Raw genomic sequence first — 20,607 nt, 5'->3', positions numbered from 1 at the left:
TTCCCAGCCGGACCTGGATCCTACATCCTTCCCAGCCCAGGGTGCATTGGTGCCTGGGTGCCCTGAGAGAAGAAGTGGAGTGCAAAACCATGTATTTGATGCTTGGAGTATTTGGAAAAATTTGTTCGTGTTTTAATTTTAGGGACTTTTGACTGTTTTGTAATCATGACATCATGAGGGACGGCTTGCTCTTGTTTGGAAATTCTTATTCATAGCTAATACTTTTATGTGGTCTGTTATCTGAGTATTACGTCAGATTTTGGTTTGAGAAGACAATCGCATAGTCACGTTACAGAAGGGATCAGATAAAAAAAAAATATGGTATCCCTTTGGATTTCCTTGTAATAAAATAGCCCTTTTACCAAATATCATTAGTGAGAGCTATGGAAACAAGGGGCCAGATTTATAAATAAATCAGGGTTTTCCCATATTTCGAGGGCCTAGCCAAATCATCTTCACAATAAGAAAGGGAAAGTGACTACTTGAAATACTGCCCCTCTACTTGCCACTGTCAAGATGTGACTTTTCTATTCCAGTGTTGTGTAACAATTTCTTCTGAATGAAATATTCTCTCCAAGATGGAGGACAGAGGCACGTGAGACTCAGGACATAAACAAATTAACAAGTGAAGCGGGCAGCCAAAACTTAGGGGTTTCTGGAGCCTCTCTCTCCCCAAGGCTGTATAAGCAGTGAGAACATCCTGCAGAGATACAGGAAAGGGTGACCTTTCCAGGGATGCAGCTGCCTGTAAGCTGTCTGTGCTTGTACGAGAAACTCCCGACCCGTTCTCCTCCTATAAGTGACCTGGATGATAAACTCACTGGTTTACCAAATCGAACTTGAGTGGAGTCATTTCTTTGGTCTGTTCACTGGTGAATGTGGGGTGAATAAAGATTTGTTTGAATTTCCCCAGGAAAAGTCACACAAAGCCCCAGTAACTGTACTTTACAATCCCTTGGAGATATGTATTATTTGAAAATGAGTTAGTAAGGTTAATGAGTCTCATAGGCTACAAGCCTCTTTTTATAAAAATAACATTATCTGAATATTTTATTTTTATTAAGAATCACTTTTTAAGGAATTTATTTATTTATTTATTTATTTATTTATTTATTTATGGAACGTTGGTGAACTTCAAATTCTTATTCTAGTACTTAAACCTATAGAAAGGCCTCTTTTGCCCTAGCATTTGTGCAATTTTGATAAAAAAGCACCATGTGTGTTATTGTTGGAGACTGGCTATTTTCATATAACTTATATAAAAGAGTCATCTGTAGAGTCAGGGTTACTCCAAGGAGGCCAAAGTCTGAGCACCTCATAGAAATTTTCAGAGCCTTTTCAGCCTGACAGTCGTACCTCATCTTAACACGGTTAATTTAAGAAAGGAAATAATGTGTGTAAGTATTTTGCCTGCTCATGTGTTTGTGGACCATGCCAGGCTCATGAAAGTCAGAAAAGCAAGTCAGATCCCCCAGAGTTACAGACAGTTGAGAGCTACCATGTGGGTGCTGGAAATTGAACCCAGGTCTTCTGCAAGAGCAGCCACTGCTCTTAACTTCTGCGTCATCTCTCCAGCCAAGCAGCATAGAGAGCTAATTGGTTGCATCCAGGTATAATGTTTTTAGTAGATGTTATATTGGTTTTTGCCTCTAGGAATTTAGATCTAAGATAAAGAGACTCAAAATGAAGTTCTTTTGGGGAGATTAAAAACAGCACTCTGCCACTCTAAATTCTGGAATTTTTGTCTAAAATATACTGAATAAGAAGATAATTTTAGCTGGTTGGTGGTGGCATACACCTTTAATCCCAGCACTCAGGAGGGAGGCAAAGGCAGGCAGATCTCTGTAAGTTCAAAGCCATCCTGGTCTATAAAGCGAGTCCAGGACAACCAAGGCTACACATGGAGAAACCCTGTCTTTAAAAAAGAGAGCGAGAAAGATCATTTTAATGAGAGCAGTGGAAAAAGAAAACTAATCTTTCTAGTCTTGGTGCCTCAGTTTAAGTAAGGTAGGTCTGTGTGAGCAGGCATACAGAGAGCATGCTTAATGTGGTTGGATAGTTGGCTCAGAAATTGAGAGCACTGGGTGCTCAGAGGCCCTGAGTTTAGTTCCTTGAGTTTCTGTCCATTGAATTTGATGTTCATTATTGGCTTGTTGTATATAGCCATTGATGTTGAGAGAGATCGATGACTAGTGATTATTAAATCCTTTCATTTTGATGTTGGTTATGGTAAATTGTTTGTCTGGTTTTGGGGGGGACTGGTTTTTTGTTTGTTTGTTTTTTGTGTTTGTTTTTGTTTTTGCTGAAGTGTAGTTATCTATTTCCTGTGTTATCCTGGTTGTAGTTAGCCACTTTGGGTTGGAGTTTTCCTTTTAGTAACTTCGGTAAGGCTGGATTTGTGGATAGGTACTGTTTGAATTTGTTTTTGTTGTGGACTATCATGCTTTTTCCATCTATGGTTACTGATGGGTTTTGCTGGGTGTAATAGTCTGGACTGGTATCTGTGGTCTCTTATGGTTTCTAAGACCTCTGCCCAGGCCCTTCTGGCTTTTATGGTCTCTGCTAAAGAGTCCAGTGTGATTCTGATAGGTTTGCCATTATATGTCACTTGGCATTTTTCCTTTTCTGCTTTTAATATGTTTTCTTTGTTTTGTACATTTTGTGTTTTGATTATTATGTAGTGGGAGGATTTTCTTTTGTGGTCTACTCTATTTGGTGTTCTGTAGGCCTCTTGTATATTTATATGCATCTTTTTCTTTAAATTGGGAAATTTTTCTTCTATGATTTTGTTGAAAATATTTTCTGGGCCTTGGAGCCAGGCATCTTCTCTTTCCTCAGTCCCTATTAGCCTTAGGTTTTGTCTTTTCATGGTGTTCTTTATTTCTTGGATGTTTAAAAATCTTCAAATTTAACATTTTCTTTGGTGATTGCGTCAAATTCTTACATTGTATCTTCTACATCTGAGATTCTTTCCTCCATCTCTGGAATTCTGTGGGCGATGCTTATCTCTGCAGTTCCTGTTTTCTTCTCTAAGTTCTCTCTTTCTAGGCTTTGCTCTGTCTGTGCTTTTATCATTGTTTCCAGTTTCATCTTCAGATCTTGCACCATTTTATTGATTTCCTTCACCTGATTGTTTGCATTTTCCTGAATTTCTTCTGGTTATTTCTTTATTTCCTCTCTATAGGCCTCTGTCATGGCCTCTCTAATGTCCTCAATCTGTTTGACTGTATCTTCCTGTATTTATTTACAGATTTTCCTCCATTATCATCTTCATTATGAAAATTTTGAGGTTATTTTCTTGTGCTTCAGTAGTGTTTGATTTTCCAGGGCTTATTGCTTTGGGATAACTGGGTTCTGGAGATGCTATATTATTTTGAATTTTGTTGTTTTTATGCTGGTCTTTAGTCATCTTGTTGTTTCTGATCCTGGGTGTCCTTCTGGTGATCCTTCTGTTTCTGGTGTCCTTCACTGACTGTGGAGAGCAGTTTGTTGGTGAGTGTCTATAAGTCGAGATCCTTTACCTGCGGGAATCAGGGAACCCTTCTGTGGATCAGGCAGGTGACCTGGGTTCAGTTCTGAGGACTTTGCTCCACATCCTGGGCTCATCACGGGCCAGCAGACTCTGATGCTGATGTTCTACAGGCCAAGGTCCAAGAGAGAGGGCAGGTACAGTCAGATAGCCTGCATTTGACTGGGCTTTAGAGGCACTGCCTATGCCAGCCCAGGCCATGGGGCCTTGGTTTGGACAAAGAGAGACTGCGGGTATAGCTCGCTAGCCTGTGGCATTTGGCTCGGCTTTGGAGAATGTACCCACACCTCCCTTGGGGCCTGGGTCCCTCCCTGGACTAGCGGGGTGATCTGAGGTCAGATCTATGCCAGCTCCACACTCTCCTGCGGACACAGACACTGGTACCCTGTAGCCCACACTACAGGTAAAGCTTGATAGCTGGGGCTTTCTGTGGATTGGCGGGGTGGTTCAAGTTCAGATCCACCCATTCTCCTGGTTCTCCCCTGGGTCAGCAGATCCAGATGCCAGTGCTCCACTGCCCACAATTCAATCCAAGATATAGAGCGCAGATGCACTTCAAAGGTGAGTACACATCCAAACTCTGGGGACTGGGCACCTGTCCTCTGTGGACCAGTTGGATGGACCAAGGACAGACCCATCTGTGCTCTACACCATATGGATCCCTCTCACCGATAGCCCTCCAGGTATTGCGGTCTGGAGCTCACAGCCCAGTCCCTAGACTCAGTCCTGCGGATCAGACACGGTGCGTGATTGGTGCCGCCATCTTGCATCTCCTCGTCTTACATAATCTTTAACACTGGTGTCCTCGCTAGTTTTATGTCAACTTGACAAAACTAGAGTCATCTGAAAGGAGGGAACCTCAGCTGAGAAAATGCATTTTCTTAATTAGTGATTAAAGGGAGAGGGTTCAGGGTTGAATTATCTTTAGGCTGGTGGTCCTAGGCTCTAAAACAAATCAGGCTGAGCAAGCCAGGAAAAGCAAACCAGTAAACAGCACTCGTCGGTAACCTCTGCATCAGATCCTGCCTCCAGGTTCCTGTCCTGTTTAAGTTCCCCTCCTGACTTCCTTCGACGATAAACAGTGCTGTGGAAATGTAAGTCAAATAAAGCCTTTCTTCCCCGACTTGCTTTTTGGTCATGGTGCTTTGTCACAGAAATAGAAACCCTAAGACAACCAGGATGGTGTTTTCCCCCCTGAGAACCTTAGCTGGAATCTCTCTGGGTCATTATGGGATAGGATTGGAATTGCAACTACACTATGGTCTTCCTTGATCCCAACACAAGGACCAGAGAGAAGGAGGCATGACCTTCTACCTCCGTGCTTCCTGGATCATTTGACAAACTGCTCTTAAGACCTAAACCTTTCATCTCAGCCAGAGAATTGAGGTCACAACTGTGAGTCACTACTCCTGTAAGAGAGCAAGGGTAAGCTACAACCATTAGAGCTTCAATGTCCTTCCACAGTTATAACACCCTTTATTTATTTTTGCTCCCTTAGAATGTCAGAGTCTTTTAAATAATAAAAACATGCAATCCCATATGAAGCACTGATTTATAATAACACATGAGTAGATGTAGGGATTTGGTGTAGATAAATCCATTTCTATGCAGCATGACAGTATCAGAAATAGAAATCAGAATATTTAAACTCTATGCATAAATAGTATTACATTTATAATTTCCAACTAGTATATGATCTTGAAAGTAAATGAAAACAAAATATATGGGTCTATGGGATCCCTATTAATTAAAGAAGGAATTGGAGCAAAGTTAAAAAACTGTAGCTGTGTTTGTCTGCTTGGACAGCCATAACACAGTGCTGTTCTGGGTGGCTTAAACAATAGGCACTTTTTCAGAGTTCTCTGCAAGTTAGAAGTTCAAGACCAGAGTTCCAGGTGGCTTGCTTGCTGGTTTGCCCATGGCTGCCTTCTCACTGTGTCTCACTTGCCCTTTAGTTGGTGCAGGGAGAGAAATAAGGAGGGAGGGAGAAGAGAGAGTTCTGTGGTGTTCTAAGACTCCCCGCCTAACACACATGAGTGTTCTTCTTTCATCAGCTAGACAGAAAAATCACAAGAACAAAATTAGTTAAAAACTAAACTTTCATAACCTAATACTTCAGATTTCCAAAAATGTAGTAAAATGATCCACGTTTGGGAGAGAGGAAAGTAGGTGAGTTATAAATGTTGCCCCAGGTCTGTTGCCTTGAACTCCATAAAGCCGTTTGATCAAACACCTGCATGTTTCATTTTGCTTGGCTGTTTTGATGAACCTACACTATGTACCCACACTAGCCTTGAGCTCCAGTTCTTCCTGCCTCATCTCCTTCAGCATTTGCTAACTGAAACTTTAGCTTTGATTTGACAGTCGGCCTGTCCTTCCCATGAAGCACTGCACTTGACGGGCCTTTGGAACTGAACAGTTTGTTTGTAAGACAAAATGTAAGGACTAATTTAAATGGAAGACATTTCATAGTTGTAGTTGTTTTAATTTATTGTGTAGCAATCAGCACGGTTGTCTAGTGTCTTCTTTTAATTTATTTTTCTTTCTCTTGTTAAAACCACTTGTAAAAAAAAGACTGTTCATTATGCTTAAAGAGAGCCTGAGTTAAGATATTTGTAAAACACTGCCATCTCATTTGCATGTCTGTCACTCCTAACTTCTGATGGATTGGAAACATGTCTTTTCACATAAAAAAAAAAAAATTAGCAAGTGATAATAAACATATTTTAAATAAGGCAAACAGAAAGTCCTAGTTTAAAAAAATAGAAGATAAGGAGGCAGGGGTGGGTGACAGGGGGCTAGCACAGTAGTAGGACACTTACCCAGCATGCACAGAGCCCTGAGGCTGAATCCCAGCATGGAGAAAAACAAACAAACAAAAATTAGACTAACAGCGTACACTGCACACCTAGAATCTAATCATTTTGAAAGACGAGCTAGGAAGACCCTAACTTCAAGGTCAGCCTGGGTTGCACAGTGAGTTCCACCGTAGTCTAAGCTACATAGTAAGATACAGCACAACAGAGAGAGAAGAAAAGCTGTAGACCTGAAAAATAATAACCAAAATGTACAACTCAATAAATGGAGTCAACACCAGGAAAACAATAGAGTAGAAAACAGGAAAGAGCCAGTGAACTTCACCATTTATATACAGAATTACTTGATCTAAACAAAACAGGACTCCCGCACTCCCAAAGTGGACAGGGGCCCTCGGGTACCTGTGTCACTATAACAAAAGAGCTGGCCTTCAGCAAAGTTAAACCTGAAAGAACCATGGAGGCCTGACCTGTATGTTGGTAGCTCTGTCTCCTGAAGGTAAGACTGCCCCTCGGCAGCTAAACACCTTTGCAGCTGGAATTAAGTTCCTTCCAGTAGGTCAGAGGCCTCAGGCACCAAGGCAGTTTCCCTGATTGCTACATCTAGGCACCAATGAAAGGTCTTGTCTTGGATGCTGTTCTATTGCCATGAAGAGACTCCATGATCAAGGCAACTCTTATAAAAGAAAGCACTCCATTGGGGCTGGCTTAGTTTCAGAGGTGAGTCCATTATGACCATGCTGAGGAGCATGGCAGCATGCAGGCAGGCATGGTGATGGAGAAGGAGCTGAGAGTTCTACGTCTTGATCCTCAGAAAGAGAGAGAGAGAGAGAGAGAGAGAGAGAGAGAGAGAGAGAGAGAGAAAGAGAGAGAGAGAGAGAGAGAGAGAGAGAGAGAGAGAGAGAGAGAGAGAGAGAATAGAGGAGACTGGTCCAGGCATGGACTTTTGAAACCTAAGACCGCACCCCTAGTGACACAGCTCCTCCAACAAGGCCACCCCTCCTAATCTTTCTAATCCTTTCAAAGAGTTCCTCTCCCTGCTGACTAAGCATTTAACCCTATGAGCCTATGGGGGTCATTCTCATTCAAAAACACCAAACCTCTGAACCCCCAAAAGGTGTCAACTTAATTATAATATCATTTTTACTGTGCTTTTGACCACACCTCCTATCGGCTATTCAAGATTATTGTGTAAAAAGATCTGTTTCACCATGGCCTGGGAGAGACTAACCGTCATTTTACCTCCATGCGTAACCACCCACCTCATAAATATTCATAAGAACTCTTAAGAAAAACGAAACTTCAAGCTATTTTGCTCCTGTCCACCTTTGAGTCAGCTTACTCCAAGCCCGCAGGAGTGTACTGTTATTCCATCTGTCTGTGCATCTTGATGAATTCTCTCCTTCAAGAAGACAGGAGGGGATATCTGTGGTCCTATAACAACTAAGATCCCACAGGACAGGAGTAGGGAGGCAGGATTAAAACTGTGTGTGAAGAAAGGAAGATTAGAAATTTTCCCAGGTGAGGTAAAGACAAGGCTGAGAATTCCGAATACTCAGGAAATGGCAACGGATGAGCCAAAGAGAGGAACCAGAAGACACAGGGTAGCAACTCTCCTGCAAACTCAAAGGCAACAAAGACGTCTTGATATAACAGCAAGAGAGAAACGTGCCTTACTCCTACTGGGGGAAAAAATCATTAGGGTGGTGACGAGTTTCACTTCAAAGACCATGGAAGACAAAATAAAGTTGTGAAGTATTTTTGAAGATTTGGAAAATAAAATAAACAACAACAAAAACAAATAACAAAACCAACAAGTCTTTCAAACCAGAATTTTATATCCAGTAAAAATGTTCTTCAGTGATAAAGGTGAAATCAAGACATTTTCTTGCAAAGAAAAACAAAAAACCAAAATGATTTTGTTGCCAGCATCTCAGAAAGGATGCCCTATAAAATCAGAGAGAATTATGAGAAGAGGAATTATCAAAAGGGAACATCACTGAAAAGGAAAAAACAGCAAAAAAAACCCACCTAGGTTTTCTTTCTCACATTTCTGAGTTATTTTTAACAGTTGAAGATAATGTTAAAACAATGACCATTATTATTCTAAATGTAGAGGCAATATTTAAAATAGTAAATTTAGGCAAGGTTAAATGGAAACAAAAAAGGTAAGATATCTACACTTGATTCAACTTGGGAAACATTAACCCCAGTAGACTGTAGTTAGTTATGTCCAAATAGTGTAATACCTACAGAACTCACCCCAAAGGGTATATAAAGGAACACACAAAACAAATAAACTACTAAAGATAAACCTAAATGAATTGTCAAAATGTTTATATAACTCAAAGGAAGGTGGGGAAAAAGAAATCAGATAAATTAATAACAGAACAAAGAAAAAGCAAAGAATGTGTTGAAATCCTAATTTATCAGTGGTTACATTAAATGAAAATCAAAAGACAGAGATTCACAGACTGGAGAAGAAGTAAACAAATCAATCATGACCCAAGGCTATGCTGTATATTAGAAACTCACTGAAAATTATATTTACATTAGAAGTAAAGGGTGGAAAAGACACACCAGGAAAACACTAATCAGAAGAAGTCAGGACATTTCTCTAATTATTTGGAGAGTGACCCTTAAAACAAGTGAGTCAGGGCTGGAGAGATGGCTGAGGTTAAGCGCACTCTCTGCTCTTCTAGAGGTCCTGAGTTCAATTCTCAGCAACCGCATGGTAGTTCACAACCGTCTATTTGGTGCCCTCTTCTGGCGTGCAGACACACAGGCAGGCAGGCAAGCACTGTATATGTAATAAATAAAGCATAAAAAACAAAATAACAAAAACAAGTGAATCATTGGCACAGAGAGAGGCAGCACACAGTGATGCCTACACACCACTTCAATGTGTGTATTCATAAGGCAAAAATCTACAGGGCACGTGGAGCAAATGCCAGCTGAATTGAAAACAGATAGATCTCCAAGTATTGTTGAATACCCCCAAATTAGAAGCAGCTTGTTGAATACTCAGGACCCTTTAAAAGCACAAAGATGGGTTCTCTATCTTACAAATCTCACCACTGCGGTTGCTTGACACCCCCAGCACACCTGGGAAACACCCTCATGAAAGGTTTTGGGGAGCACTGAAGATTGTCATTTTAGGTAAAAGAGTGTTAAGTGAGCTCAAAGTCTTCGCTGTAACAATAAGACAAGAGGAAGAAGCAAGAAGCGAAAAGGGTGCAAATGAGAAAGCCAAAGTGTTCCTTTTTACAGAGGACATGATCCTTAAAAGAGCCTAACAGATCCACTTAAAAAATTCTTAGTTTGAGACACACTTTCAGCAAAATAGCGGGACACGAACTGACCTACAAAAATCGTCAGCCTTTCCATATACTAACAACGGACTCACCAAGAGAGAAATCAAGGAGGGGGAGGGCTCCCGCAGATGGAACCAGTCTGAATGACTGTCAATAGATGAATGGATAAGGAACCGAGTATCCTTGGTTGGAATAAATACACAAATGGAGTTTTTCTAGCCATAAAAAAAAAAAAGAAAGAAAGAAAAAAGAAAAAAAAGAAAATGAAAATTTCAGGAAATGAACAGAATAAACCAGACTCAGAAGTACTATATGTTTTCCTCCATATGCAGGATCTGTATGTGTGTGAATGTGTGTGTGAGCACGTGTGTGTGTGTGTGTGTGTGAGCACGTGTGTGTGTGTGCGTGTGTGTGTGTGTTGAGGTCATGAAAGGAGGAGCAACAGAGGTCTTCAGAATGGAGCAGGGGAAAGAAGGCACTAGTGACATGAAAGCAAAGGGAGGATCTGTTTGTGGCCTGGGAGAGTAGAAAAAGGGAGTGAGGGTGTGGCAGTGAAATAACGGAAGGGAATGAATAGAAAAATATAAAGATGTATGTTTATGAAACCCACTACTTAGCATGCTAAATTTAAAAGTCAATCAGTAAGAAAGCAAAGAACAAAAATAACTAGTTTTAGACTTCAAAAGTTAAAGCAAAATCAGTGCAATCACAATTTAAAGTATCAATTTGGAAAGGAAGGGTACAGGTAAGAAAACAATTGAGCCATAAACTCTAAGAAAATATTTGCAAACTACCTTCTTGAAAAAGGACTTCAATATGGAATGTAAAGGAGCCCTTAAACACATGTAAAGTAGACAGTTCGATTAGAAAAGGGCAGCTCATGTGGGGATGTTTCTCTGCCGGGAGCACTGGGCCAGGGAGTAAGCATGAAAGAATTCAGTGTCACTGGACCTTCGGGAAAGTACAGATGACACCGCTGAGATCACTACATGTCTATTAGCACAGCTCGGATTTTAACTATAGGGATTGATGGGGCTGTGCGGATAAGAGAGCTTGCTGTGAAATCGTGAGGGTCATAGCTTAACTACGGCATCTACATCTGAAGCTAGGCATGCCCGTGTGCAACACCCCCACACTCATGCTGTGCATCAAGATGTACAACTTCTCCAAGAGCTCAGCTCTGGATGGATGGCCAGCCTAGCCGACAACCTTAGGGGACAATGAGACAGCCTATCTTGAGTCAATAAGTTGAGGAGTGACAGAGAAACCTGTTTCTTTTGCTCCTCATACATGCATAGTCATGTACAGGCAACGAGAGAGAGAGACAGAGACAGACAGACAGACAGACAGACAGACAGACAGACAGAGACAGACAGAGAGAGAGAGAGACAGAGACACAGACACAGAGACACAGAGACACAGAGACTAAGACAGAGAGACAGAGAAAGGTTCCTGGGTCTGTGTTGCTGTGTTTTTAAGGCACAGAGTTAAACGGCGTGAAGGACACAAGGGACCATCACTCCACGATCATTGCAACCTCCTCTTGTGTAAATTTGCTTTTAATTGAGTTGGGTAGCTGTGGCTCACATTATTTCTCAAAAGGAGAAATGCAAAACTCAGTTCTCACTTGCAACTTCACAAGACCAGGAGCTAAGGGGAGCGGCCAGCAGGTGGATGGTGGGTTCCGCCCTACAGTCACCAGCCCCGAGCTCTCTTAGCCTGAGGAGGCAACTGCACGCCCTGAGACTGCAGTCAGAGAAACAGGGCTCAAACATCCCCACGGACTGCAGAACTTTTGTGAACTTCAGACACTCCGCCGTGAGAAAGCCTGGCCCCGCCTCCTGCTCCGGCTGGCAGGTTAGGTCTGGGCGCTGCTGCCTCACTCCTTCTGAGCGCTGCATTGTCAGCTGAGACTTAGACTTGGAACGGTCCGAGCAGAAGGCTGGCAGGACTCCGCGCTCAGCATGCAGGCGCTCAACATCACCGCGGAGCAGCTCTCCCGGCTGCTGAGTGCGCACAACCTGACTCGGGAGCAGTTCATTCACCGCTACGGGCTGCGGCCGCTGGTCTACACTCCTGAGCTGCCTGCGCGTGCGAAACTGGCCTTTGCGCTGGCAGGAGCGCTCATTTTTGCCCTGGCGCTCTTTGGCAACTCGCTGGTGGTCTACGTGGTGACCCGCAGCAAGGCCATGCGCACCGTCACCAACATCTTTATCTGCTCCCTGGCCCTCAGTGATCTGCTCATCGCCTTCTTTTGCATCCCTGTCACGATGCTCCAGAACATCTCCGACAAGTGGCTGGGTGGTAAGAGAGTCATTGCGCGCGCGCGCACACACACACACACACACACATACACGGATGACGGACGGACGGACGGACACACACACACACCACTGCATTCACACTTCTGATCTTATATGTCTCTGTCGAATTGAATCCTGTGCCCTTCTTGGAAATACCCCACCTTGTAATCTTGTAGACGAGAAACGGGTTTGGGGGCGTTGTCCTCACAGTTTAGTCCAGACATCGGTTGAGGTGATAGTTCAAGCAACCTGTGCCTGCACTTATTTCAACCCTTTTCCATAATCACAAGGTGAGAGTCCCCTCTATTTTTAATGGAATAATACAAATCCCCAATGTTAAAAACCTCTTCCCATTCTCAGACTTCCGGACTTGCTTTCCCAGTTGCTTGTGTGGCTTCCAGATAAATACTTCTTTGTGCTAGCTAACATATGATCTTTAATTTTTTTTTTACAACAGATAATATACTTACAGCAAAAATAATATCCTGGAACAAGTCCTTTGTAGAGATTGTACTAAGCAGAGTAATGTAGGGTGAGCCGCAGAAAGCACTTGACCTCTTAGCTTCACGACAGGGAGCTTTGACCTTGCCCCTTCTTTTTTAGGAGAGGGGCAGGAACACAAAGAAGCCATTGGGTGGGGTCACTAAGATTGGAACAGTATGTGGACACTCAGAAATACAAGAAACTAGACTTTCTAGTCTTCCCACAGACGCACAGCTGGTGTCTGTGGATTTGTGCGATGTGTTTTTGCCACTGCTTTGTTGCTCCTTCGGAGGGTTACAGCTTCTAGCCATTTTCATAAATAAGTGTGTTCTCGTGACCACAGAAAAATCTCTAGGAAGTGATTTTAAACACTAAAGGTTGTTCTTTATCCCTTGGTGCTCTGCCATCTCCATCCTTTCCTTGTCGTCTTTCTGTTGTATGAATAGTGCTTTTCACCCAACCATTCCCCACTGCGTATCTCTAGTGTCTTTCTTTGCCATGGCTGTTTTGCACTCGTTTATCCTGAGCTTGTTTCAGCAGGTGAGATGGCTCTGTTGTTGGCTCTCATCTCACTAGCATGCATTGCTAAGATGTGACTAACTATGGGGCATGCAGCATTGACTCGACAATGATGGCGTAGAAGGTCATAAATTGGTCCACAGACCAGACACTTACTGTCTTGTGAAATCATTGTGTCTGAGCGTTTGAAGCTTGCCTACGGTGACTAGCGCCAACAAGTTCCTGGGAGAATTCTGGACCCTTGCACAGAACTCCTTGTTTGAGGCAAGGTCTTAACTCGAATGTTTGCGCACAGCTTTAGAAAAGCATTTGTACTCCACTTATAAAGGACGTAGGAAATGTGGGGACCTTTAGAGTAGTCTAAAGACTACATTGCTCCTAAGTTCTGATACATGCTAATTGGGCAGGTCTGGGCTTCAGTTTTTCAATGAAGTATTACAGAGTAAAGAGCTTTGAAACGGAGGAGAGGAGATCATTAGTTCAGAGCCAGAGTGAGGTGTAGTTCCCCAAGAGGGCCGGGCATTTCTTCCATGAAGAAGACTTAGGTAGGAACAGCCAAGGTTTACCTCATATGCGTCTGTCCCCTTTGCTTCCTGCTTTATGGGAAACATTCAGTTCAGCTTCTAAATGCTCGGGGGGTGGGGGGTGGGGGGGGCAGTAATGCTGGATATTTGTGCTGTAGGGTTAGTGTGAGAAAGCATAAGAGTGTTTTGGAAAAAAAATGGCCCCATTAGGCATGGGTACATCCCTGTGATCTAGCATGGAGGGGGTGGTAGCAGGGGGATTGCAGGGTTTTGGAAGGCTTGGGCTACCTAGTGGGCTTATATAAGAAGACCCTGCAATCACAAAACAATGAGAGAGAGAGGTCATGCTGGGAACGGATACGATTAAGAGCTGTGTAGTTGGAGGTGGCTTATATTGATAAAGGACTAGATAAATAATGGTCTATAAGTTGAGTGTAGAACAGCAAAACTACGGTTCAGATGGAAATAAAAAGCCTGGATAAGACCCACAGATAGGTGTGGAGAGAGGACTAACTCGCGTGCTACAAGCAGCGTGATAATTGCAAAACTACCACGATACATTATCAAAGGAGAGTTCACAAGAATGTAAAGGATGGAAAATAATTCATAAGCTGTTTGACAAGTCCATTGGGGAAAAAAAATCCCTCTGTCACAAAGCATCGCCTTGGGAATACAAAAGTAAGTAAAGCCTGGGGTCCGTGTGGGGTCTCAGAGAAGACAAGAGGCCTCAAGTAAGCAAAATACAAATGGAATCGATGAGCATCCACTCTGTTGTTGGAACACTCCCAAGGAAATGGCACTGGAGCAGAGAAGGGCGTTTGGGAGCGCGTGTCACTTTGTAGCTGGGGAGAGAAAGCAGTGCTATATTATAAGAAGGCTGTCGAAGGCATTTCAATCAATTTTACCAAGTGGGAAATGATGGGCAGAGACAGAAAAGCAGGTCACTGCAACTAGGGAAGGAAATGTGTTATGTAAAAGCCAAGAATGTGTCATGGGGGCGGCAAGGAAAGCGGAGCATCCATGTGTAGTTCACCAGGAGGGAGTGATGGCGAGCAGTAGCTGCTTCCCAGAAGAGCAGGGTGGTGGCCTGGTCTTCTGCATCCTCTTCTGCTATAACTGCCTCGGCTGTTCCTTCAGAGAAGCCCAGGATGCGGATGTTATGACTTTGACAGGTAACTCAAACTAAAAAGTAAAACTTAACATTTAAAAAAACCACATCTCTATTCCTCAGATCATGAATAATTCACAGGTCTAGTTAGTGGGTTTTCTAACAAGCCACTCTCCCAAACGTTCTGGACAGTGGTTAGGTGAGCAACTGCGTTTTGTTGGAGTCCAGTGTTTTCCATTGAGAAGCACCAGAAGCACCTGCTGAGTCAGCACTTGCAATTTAACAGGATCCCCAGATGATGAATAAATGCAAATTAAGCTTGGCAAGCAGTGGTTCTCAGACCTGCCAGCACAGAAAAATCTCCCAAAGGGCTCTTAGAAAATGCCTTTCGCCTGCCTGGAGTCCAGAGACAGGAACTAGGAGCCAACTGGAACTGCCAGGTGGAGCTCACGGGCCTCAGTTCCATTCAGAGCCTGCTTCAGGGATGTCATGCTACTGTGTGTAGTCAGGCCTAGTGAGACACTATATCAATCAACAGCTACAGTTGATGGCTGGAAAACAAATAGCACCGCAGAGTAAAGACTTTTTATTAATTAATTAATTTATTTATTTATTTATTTATTTATTTATTTATTTTTTGGATGCCTTACTTTTCTATTGCTGTGATAAAGCACAGTGACCCAGGCAACTTATAAAAGAAAGCATCTAATTTGCTTATGGGTTCAGAGGGTTCGAGCCCACACTACAGGAGCGAAGGAATAAGTGAGAGCTCACATGATGAGACACAGCCACAGGTCTTACGAAACCTTAAAGGCCACCCTCAGTGACACACTTTGTCCAATAGGTCTACACCTCCTAATCCTTCCCAAACATTTCCACCTACTGAAAACTAAGTATTCAGATGTATGAGCCTATGGGAGCGAGTCCAATTCAAACCACCCTGTCCCATAAAAGACAGGTAGGAAAATCGTCTACAAACACTGAGTTTATTTACTTGACTACTCTCCAGTCAGGAGATTTGCTAACCCATAGCATCTACAAGTTGCCCAGCAGAAAGCAAGCTGAAGTGGAAGCTCTTTACCTATCTGCCTTAGTTACTCTTCTATTGCTGTGAAGAGGCACCTTGACCAAGACAGCTTTTTAAAAAAAAATAGCATTTAATTGGGGCCTTGATTACAGTTTTAGAGGTGAGCTCATAACCAGCATGGTGGGGACCATGGCAGCAGGCAGCCAGGCATAGTGCTGCAGCAGCGGAGAGGTTATAACTGATCCCCACAAGACAGGGAGATGGGCTCAAAACCACCGTGCTTGCCTTCCTTTTGTCAGCTTTCCTTTTCTTTAAAAATTTTACTTTTTATTTATTTTTTTTGTTAGCACACAAAATAACAGGTCTCATTTTGACATTTTCACTCATATACAACACTGTAATTTGCCCATATTCATTCCTAATATTCTTCCTCTTCCTTCTCCCCACCTCATGTTGGACCCCTTTCTTCTCCCAAACATTCGATGCTCTGTTTTTGTCTTTTTAAAATATATTTTATTAATTTATTCATATTACATCTCAATTGTTATCCCATCCCTTGTATCCTCCCATTCCTCCCTCCCTCCCATTTTTCCCTTACTCTCCTCCCCTATGACTGTGACTGAGGGGGACCTCCTCCCCGTGTATATGCTCGTAGGGTATCAAGTCTCTTCTTGGTAACCTGCTATCCTTCCTCTGAGTGACACCATTCAGGGGACGTGGTCAAATATGGGACCCCAGGGTTCATGTGAAAGTCAGACCCCATTCTCCACTCAACTGTGAAGAATGTCCTGTCCATTGGCTAGATCTGGGTAGGGGTTCGAAGTTTACTGCATGTATTGTCCTTGGCTGGTGCCATAGTTTGAGCAGGACCATTAGGCCCAGATCTGCCCATTATAATGTTCTTCTTGTAGGTTTCTAGGCCCCTCTGGATCCTTCTATTTCCCCATTCTCCCATGCTTCTCTCACCTAGAGTCCCAATAGGATGTCCTCCCCACTGTCCCACTTTTCTGGTAAGTGAAGACTTTCGTGGGACATGCTCCTTGGGCTAGTGTCCAGATATAAGTGAGTATATACCATTTGTCATGTCTTATTTTTTTTATATAGTCCACATAGGAGAGAAAATATGCAACATTTTATCTCTTTCCTCCCATTAACACTTTCTTTGTTCCCTTTCTCCTCTCTGTAGGTTCTCTCCTTTTCAGCATCCATTTCAGAAAATATCTGAAATGTTTGTCTTTCTTATTTGTCTTCCTGGGTCTGGATTAGTTTGTCAAATATGATCATCCCAGTCTCAACTACCTTCCTGCAAATAACAATCTTATTCTTCTTTATAGATGAATAAAACTCCAGTGTTTGTGTGTGTGTGTGATACATTTTCTTTATGAACTCATCCATTGATGAACACCTAGGTTGATTTCATATTTTTGCTATTGTACAGCATTAAACTTAGATATGTAAATATCTCTGTGGCTCGCTGACTTAGAATCTTTCAGTTCTAGACCTGAGCTGTATTTTCAGTTTCTTAAAGTCCTTCCATACTGATTTCTACAGTGGCTGTATACCAGTTTGCATCTCATCAGAAATGTGTAATGATTTCTCTTCCCCTACATCCCTTTCCTGGTCTGGCATTTCAGTTTTTCTCTGGCTCACTACTTTCTAGGAGTTCTTCCAACAGGAGGTAGCGGGAGTGGAGATTCTCACTGCGAGCGAGAAGTGCTTACAGCTTTTCTTTATTCTGGCGCAAGCGTGGGGCCGTGCCACCCGTGGCTTTCAGCAACAGGACTGGAAGCTTTGTCTTGGTCCTCTCCTCTGACTTATTTGGTCAGATGTTAACATTAAGTTGCCTTTTGCTCTCCTGCAGCCATCGAATTTGCCTGTCCTTGTGGACAGCTTTCTCAATTTGCCCTTTCTTCCTCCTTGTTTTAACGTTTCATGATGTCTGAAAGGCTCCTCTGAATTCCTGCCTGTGTTGTTTCTAGATAACTCAGGATAACTGATTTTTCTCCGACGACCGGTCAAGAGCAATGTTTCTTTTTCCGTCTCTCTTTTTCTTCAGGTTCCTTTTAAAGCCTCTGACCTTTAGTGGTTCTCACACTTCCCACCACTTTGCAATGTCTTTTCCTTTCGTTGTTCATTTCTTCATAGAAAGGCTGAGGTCAGGGCTCTCAGGCTTGACAAACGACCCTGAGCTTTAATCACAATCTGAAGACACAGTCTCCCACCTGACTGGAAGTTGATGCACCGTAACGTTGCATTACTTTTTATTTTTTCTATTACACCTCAGAAATTCCCATATGGAAAAACTGATGTGAAATCTTATCAACATCCTCTGATCCCTCATCATATCTTACCTTCTGCCCAAGGCCTAAGCGGTACCCAGTGGTACTATCGCGGTACCCAGTGGTACTATCGCGGTACCCAGTGGTACTATCGCGGTACCCAGTGGTACTATCGCGGTACCCAGTGGTACTATCGCGGTACCCAGTGGTACTATCACAGTACAATCTTGGTTGTTTTCAGCGCTCACTGTATAACTTCTCTCCATTAGGTGTTGACAAAGCTGTGCTAGGATGGCTAGTTTTTAGTTCAATCAAGAGGAGAAGGAAGTATTCAGCATGAAGATGGAGAGTGAGAGGAAATGTGTAACTGTAAGGGGTTTCAGAGTATGCTGTGTAAGTGTAAAGAGCCTAAATATGGATGTTCAGAGCCCAGTGGGTTTGAGTCTGGACGGGGGTGGGGCTAGGGGGTGGGGGTGGGGTAGTCTAAGAGAGAGTGGGGTTTGCATGACTAGAATAAATGGAAACCTAGGGGATGGGAGGGTTAATTCTGAAGACCCAGAAGGAAGTAGAAAATCAGTTCGAATCCCATTCTTCTTTATCATCCTATATCATCGTTATAAAGTAAGATTGGAGATTTTAAAGCAGTGGTTCTCAACCTTCCTTATGCTGCGGCCCTGTAATATAGCTCCTCGTGCTGTGGTGATTCCCCCCAACCATAAAATTGTTTTCGTTGCTACTTCATAACTGTAATTTTGCTACTGTTACAAATTGTAACGTAAGCATGTGTATTTTCCCATGGTCTTAGGCAAGCCCTGTAAAGGGGTTGTTCAACCCCAAAGGAGGCGTGACTCCCAGGTTGACTGCTGGTTTAAAGGCAGTTAAAAGCGGCAGCCTTGCCGGGAGACCCCCGGAGCTCTGTGCCCATTTCATCCTGCTTTGAGTACAGGCTCAACTGAAGAGAGATTGTCTTCCCTGGGGCCTGCAGGTCTATGGCTCTTCCACAATCCTGCAACGAGCAGTGAAAAGGGTGTTTTAATGGTGCCTGGCAAACTGGCTAAAAGCAATTCCAAGAAAAAAAGCTCCTCAACTATCTCACGTAATGTCAATACCATCAAGAGAAGAGCACATCCACGCGTTCTCACTACACTCAAAAGGCGCTCGCCGAGAACACTCGGCAAGTGAGGAGCTATAGAAACTTAAGATTTCAGTAGTTGACGTAAAAAATGTACCTCTGCATCCCTAGATGAAGCCTGCTTCCATCAGGCTTGGAGTGGCTGTCTTCCCCATAAAAGTCAACCTAACTTCAGACTTCGTCTTTTTACTCTCACCAGAAGTGATGGCAGGTCAGGAGGGCTGCAACTTGGCCAGGGACTTCCAAGACCCTCTGAGAAGACCTGGAATCTGGCAGGGGTTGGGCCAGGCTCAAAGGCGTTGGGGGATCTCCCGATGTCTCCCGCTACCATATGGGTTGCCTGGAGGGGTGGCGTACTGTGGACTTTAGGTCGGAGCGGGCCTAATTCCACAGACTGGCCTGAAGAGTTCCAGCCTAAGGGCCGGCCAGGCGGGAGCTGGAATAGAGAGAGCAGCTCGGAGGGAACCTCCCCTCGGCCAGGAGTCATGAAGGTGGAGAAAGTGGAACCAAGTCCTGAGGAATTCCCAAGACCCGAAGGCCCTGCAGAAAGAACTAGAGCGGGTTGTCAAGCGGCTCAAGCAGAAGAGAATGGCCCTGGGATATATCCTGGCCGATGTGGGGCTCACTCTGAGCCGTTCTCTTTAGAAAGATTCGGCCAGCTAACCGTTTGCGGCTCTGAGGACTCACAGCTGAGTTTTAAGAATGTGTGGCTGTGGCCCCTGCTGCAGAAGTGGGTGGAGGATGCTGACATCTTCAGGAGATGTGCAGAGCGGTGACCCTGGTGCAGGGCAAGCCGCTTGCAAGGGAGCCTGGGAAACTTGGTCCTACAGTGCCTGGAGCCCACTCTTACGTCATCACTGCGGAGCATCCTTGGTCTGGAGAAGGATGTGGTCGAGTGTGATTCTGTAACCTGGCCAGAGGGCAAACTGTTAAGTATTGGCTATCCCCAAGGAAAGGAGTAGGGCATTGCTGAGTGGCTTGTATCCTTTCCTCTGTCTCCGGGGTCCCATTTTGGTGCCCTGGGTTGCGAGAGCCCCTCTTCCGCCCCTTTCCTGAAGGGGAAGTCTTTCAGTCTGTTCCTGTCACTGTCCTGGGCTCTCCAAGGCATTCGAATTGAAGTGCCAGCCCTGACCGAAGATAGATGGGGAAAGCCTGGGGAAGCGAGGGAGATAAAGCAGAAGAGCTTGGAGCCTGTGCCTGCGGCTTTGGGATTAAACTTCAATTGCTTAGGAGGGATTGTGATCTTAAGCGAGGGCCCTGGAAGGGGGAAGTGATGAGGGAAGATGAAGTTCGGTGATGCGGTTGATTCTCAGCCTTTCGCATCATTTTGTTCTCAAATAGAGAAGCCGTTAGCAACTGTTTGGTCCCACACCAAGACATTCTGATTTTGTTGGTCTGAGTGTGATAACTCGTTCCATGTTTTCAAAAGTTCCGCACATTAGGAAAGATTATACAATTTCCAGCCAAGGCTGAAAACCACTGTGGGGCATAAATGCTGACAGTGCCAAGGGTTAGCTTGTTATGAAGGCCAGGGTTGTTTTTTTTTTTTTAATTATTGAGACAGAGTTTTTAA

General features: G+C 43.7%; 1 protein-coding gene across 2 annotated transcripts in view; it reads left to right on the top strand.

Moving 5' to 3' along the window:
* Positions 1-11,602: 11,602 nt before the first annotated feature.
* The window catches only part of LOC311590042 (pyroglutamylated RF-amide peptide receptor), a 31,888-nt gene continuing 22,883 nt past the window's right edge, over positions 11,603-20,607 (top strand). For both annotated transcript variants that reach the window (XM_084768833.1, XM_084768832.1), the window contains exon 1: positions 11,603-11,963. In XM_084768833.1, the coding sequence (XP_084624959.1) occupies positions 11,624-11,963 (340 nt within the window). In that variant the 5' untranslated portion in view covers positions 11,603-11,623. The remainder of the gene's footprint in view (positions 11,964-20,607) is intronic.

This window comes from Acomys minous, assembly GCF_964271855.1.
Source record: "Acomys minous genome assembly, chromosome: 19".
NCBI lineage: Eukaryota > Metazoa > Chordata > Mammalia > Rodentia > Muridae > Acomys > Acomys minous.
This window is presented reverse-complemented; position numbering and strand designations above follow the sequence as displayed.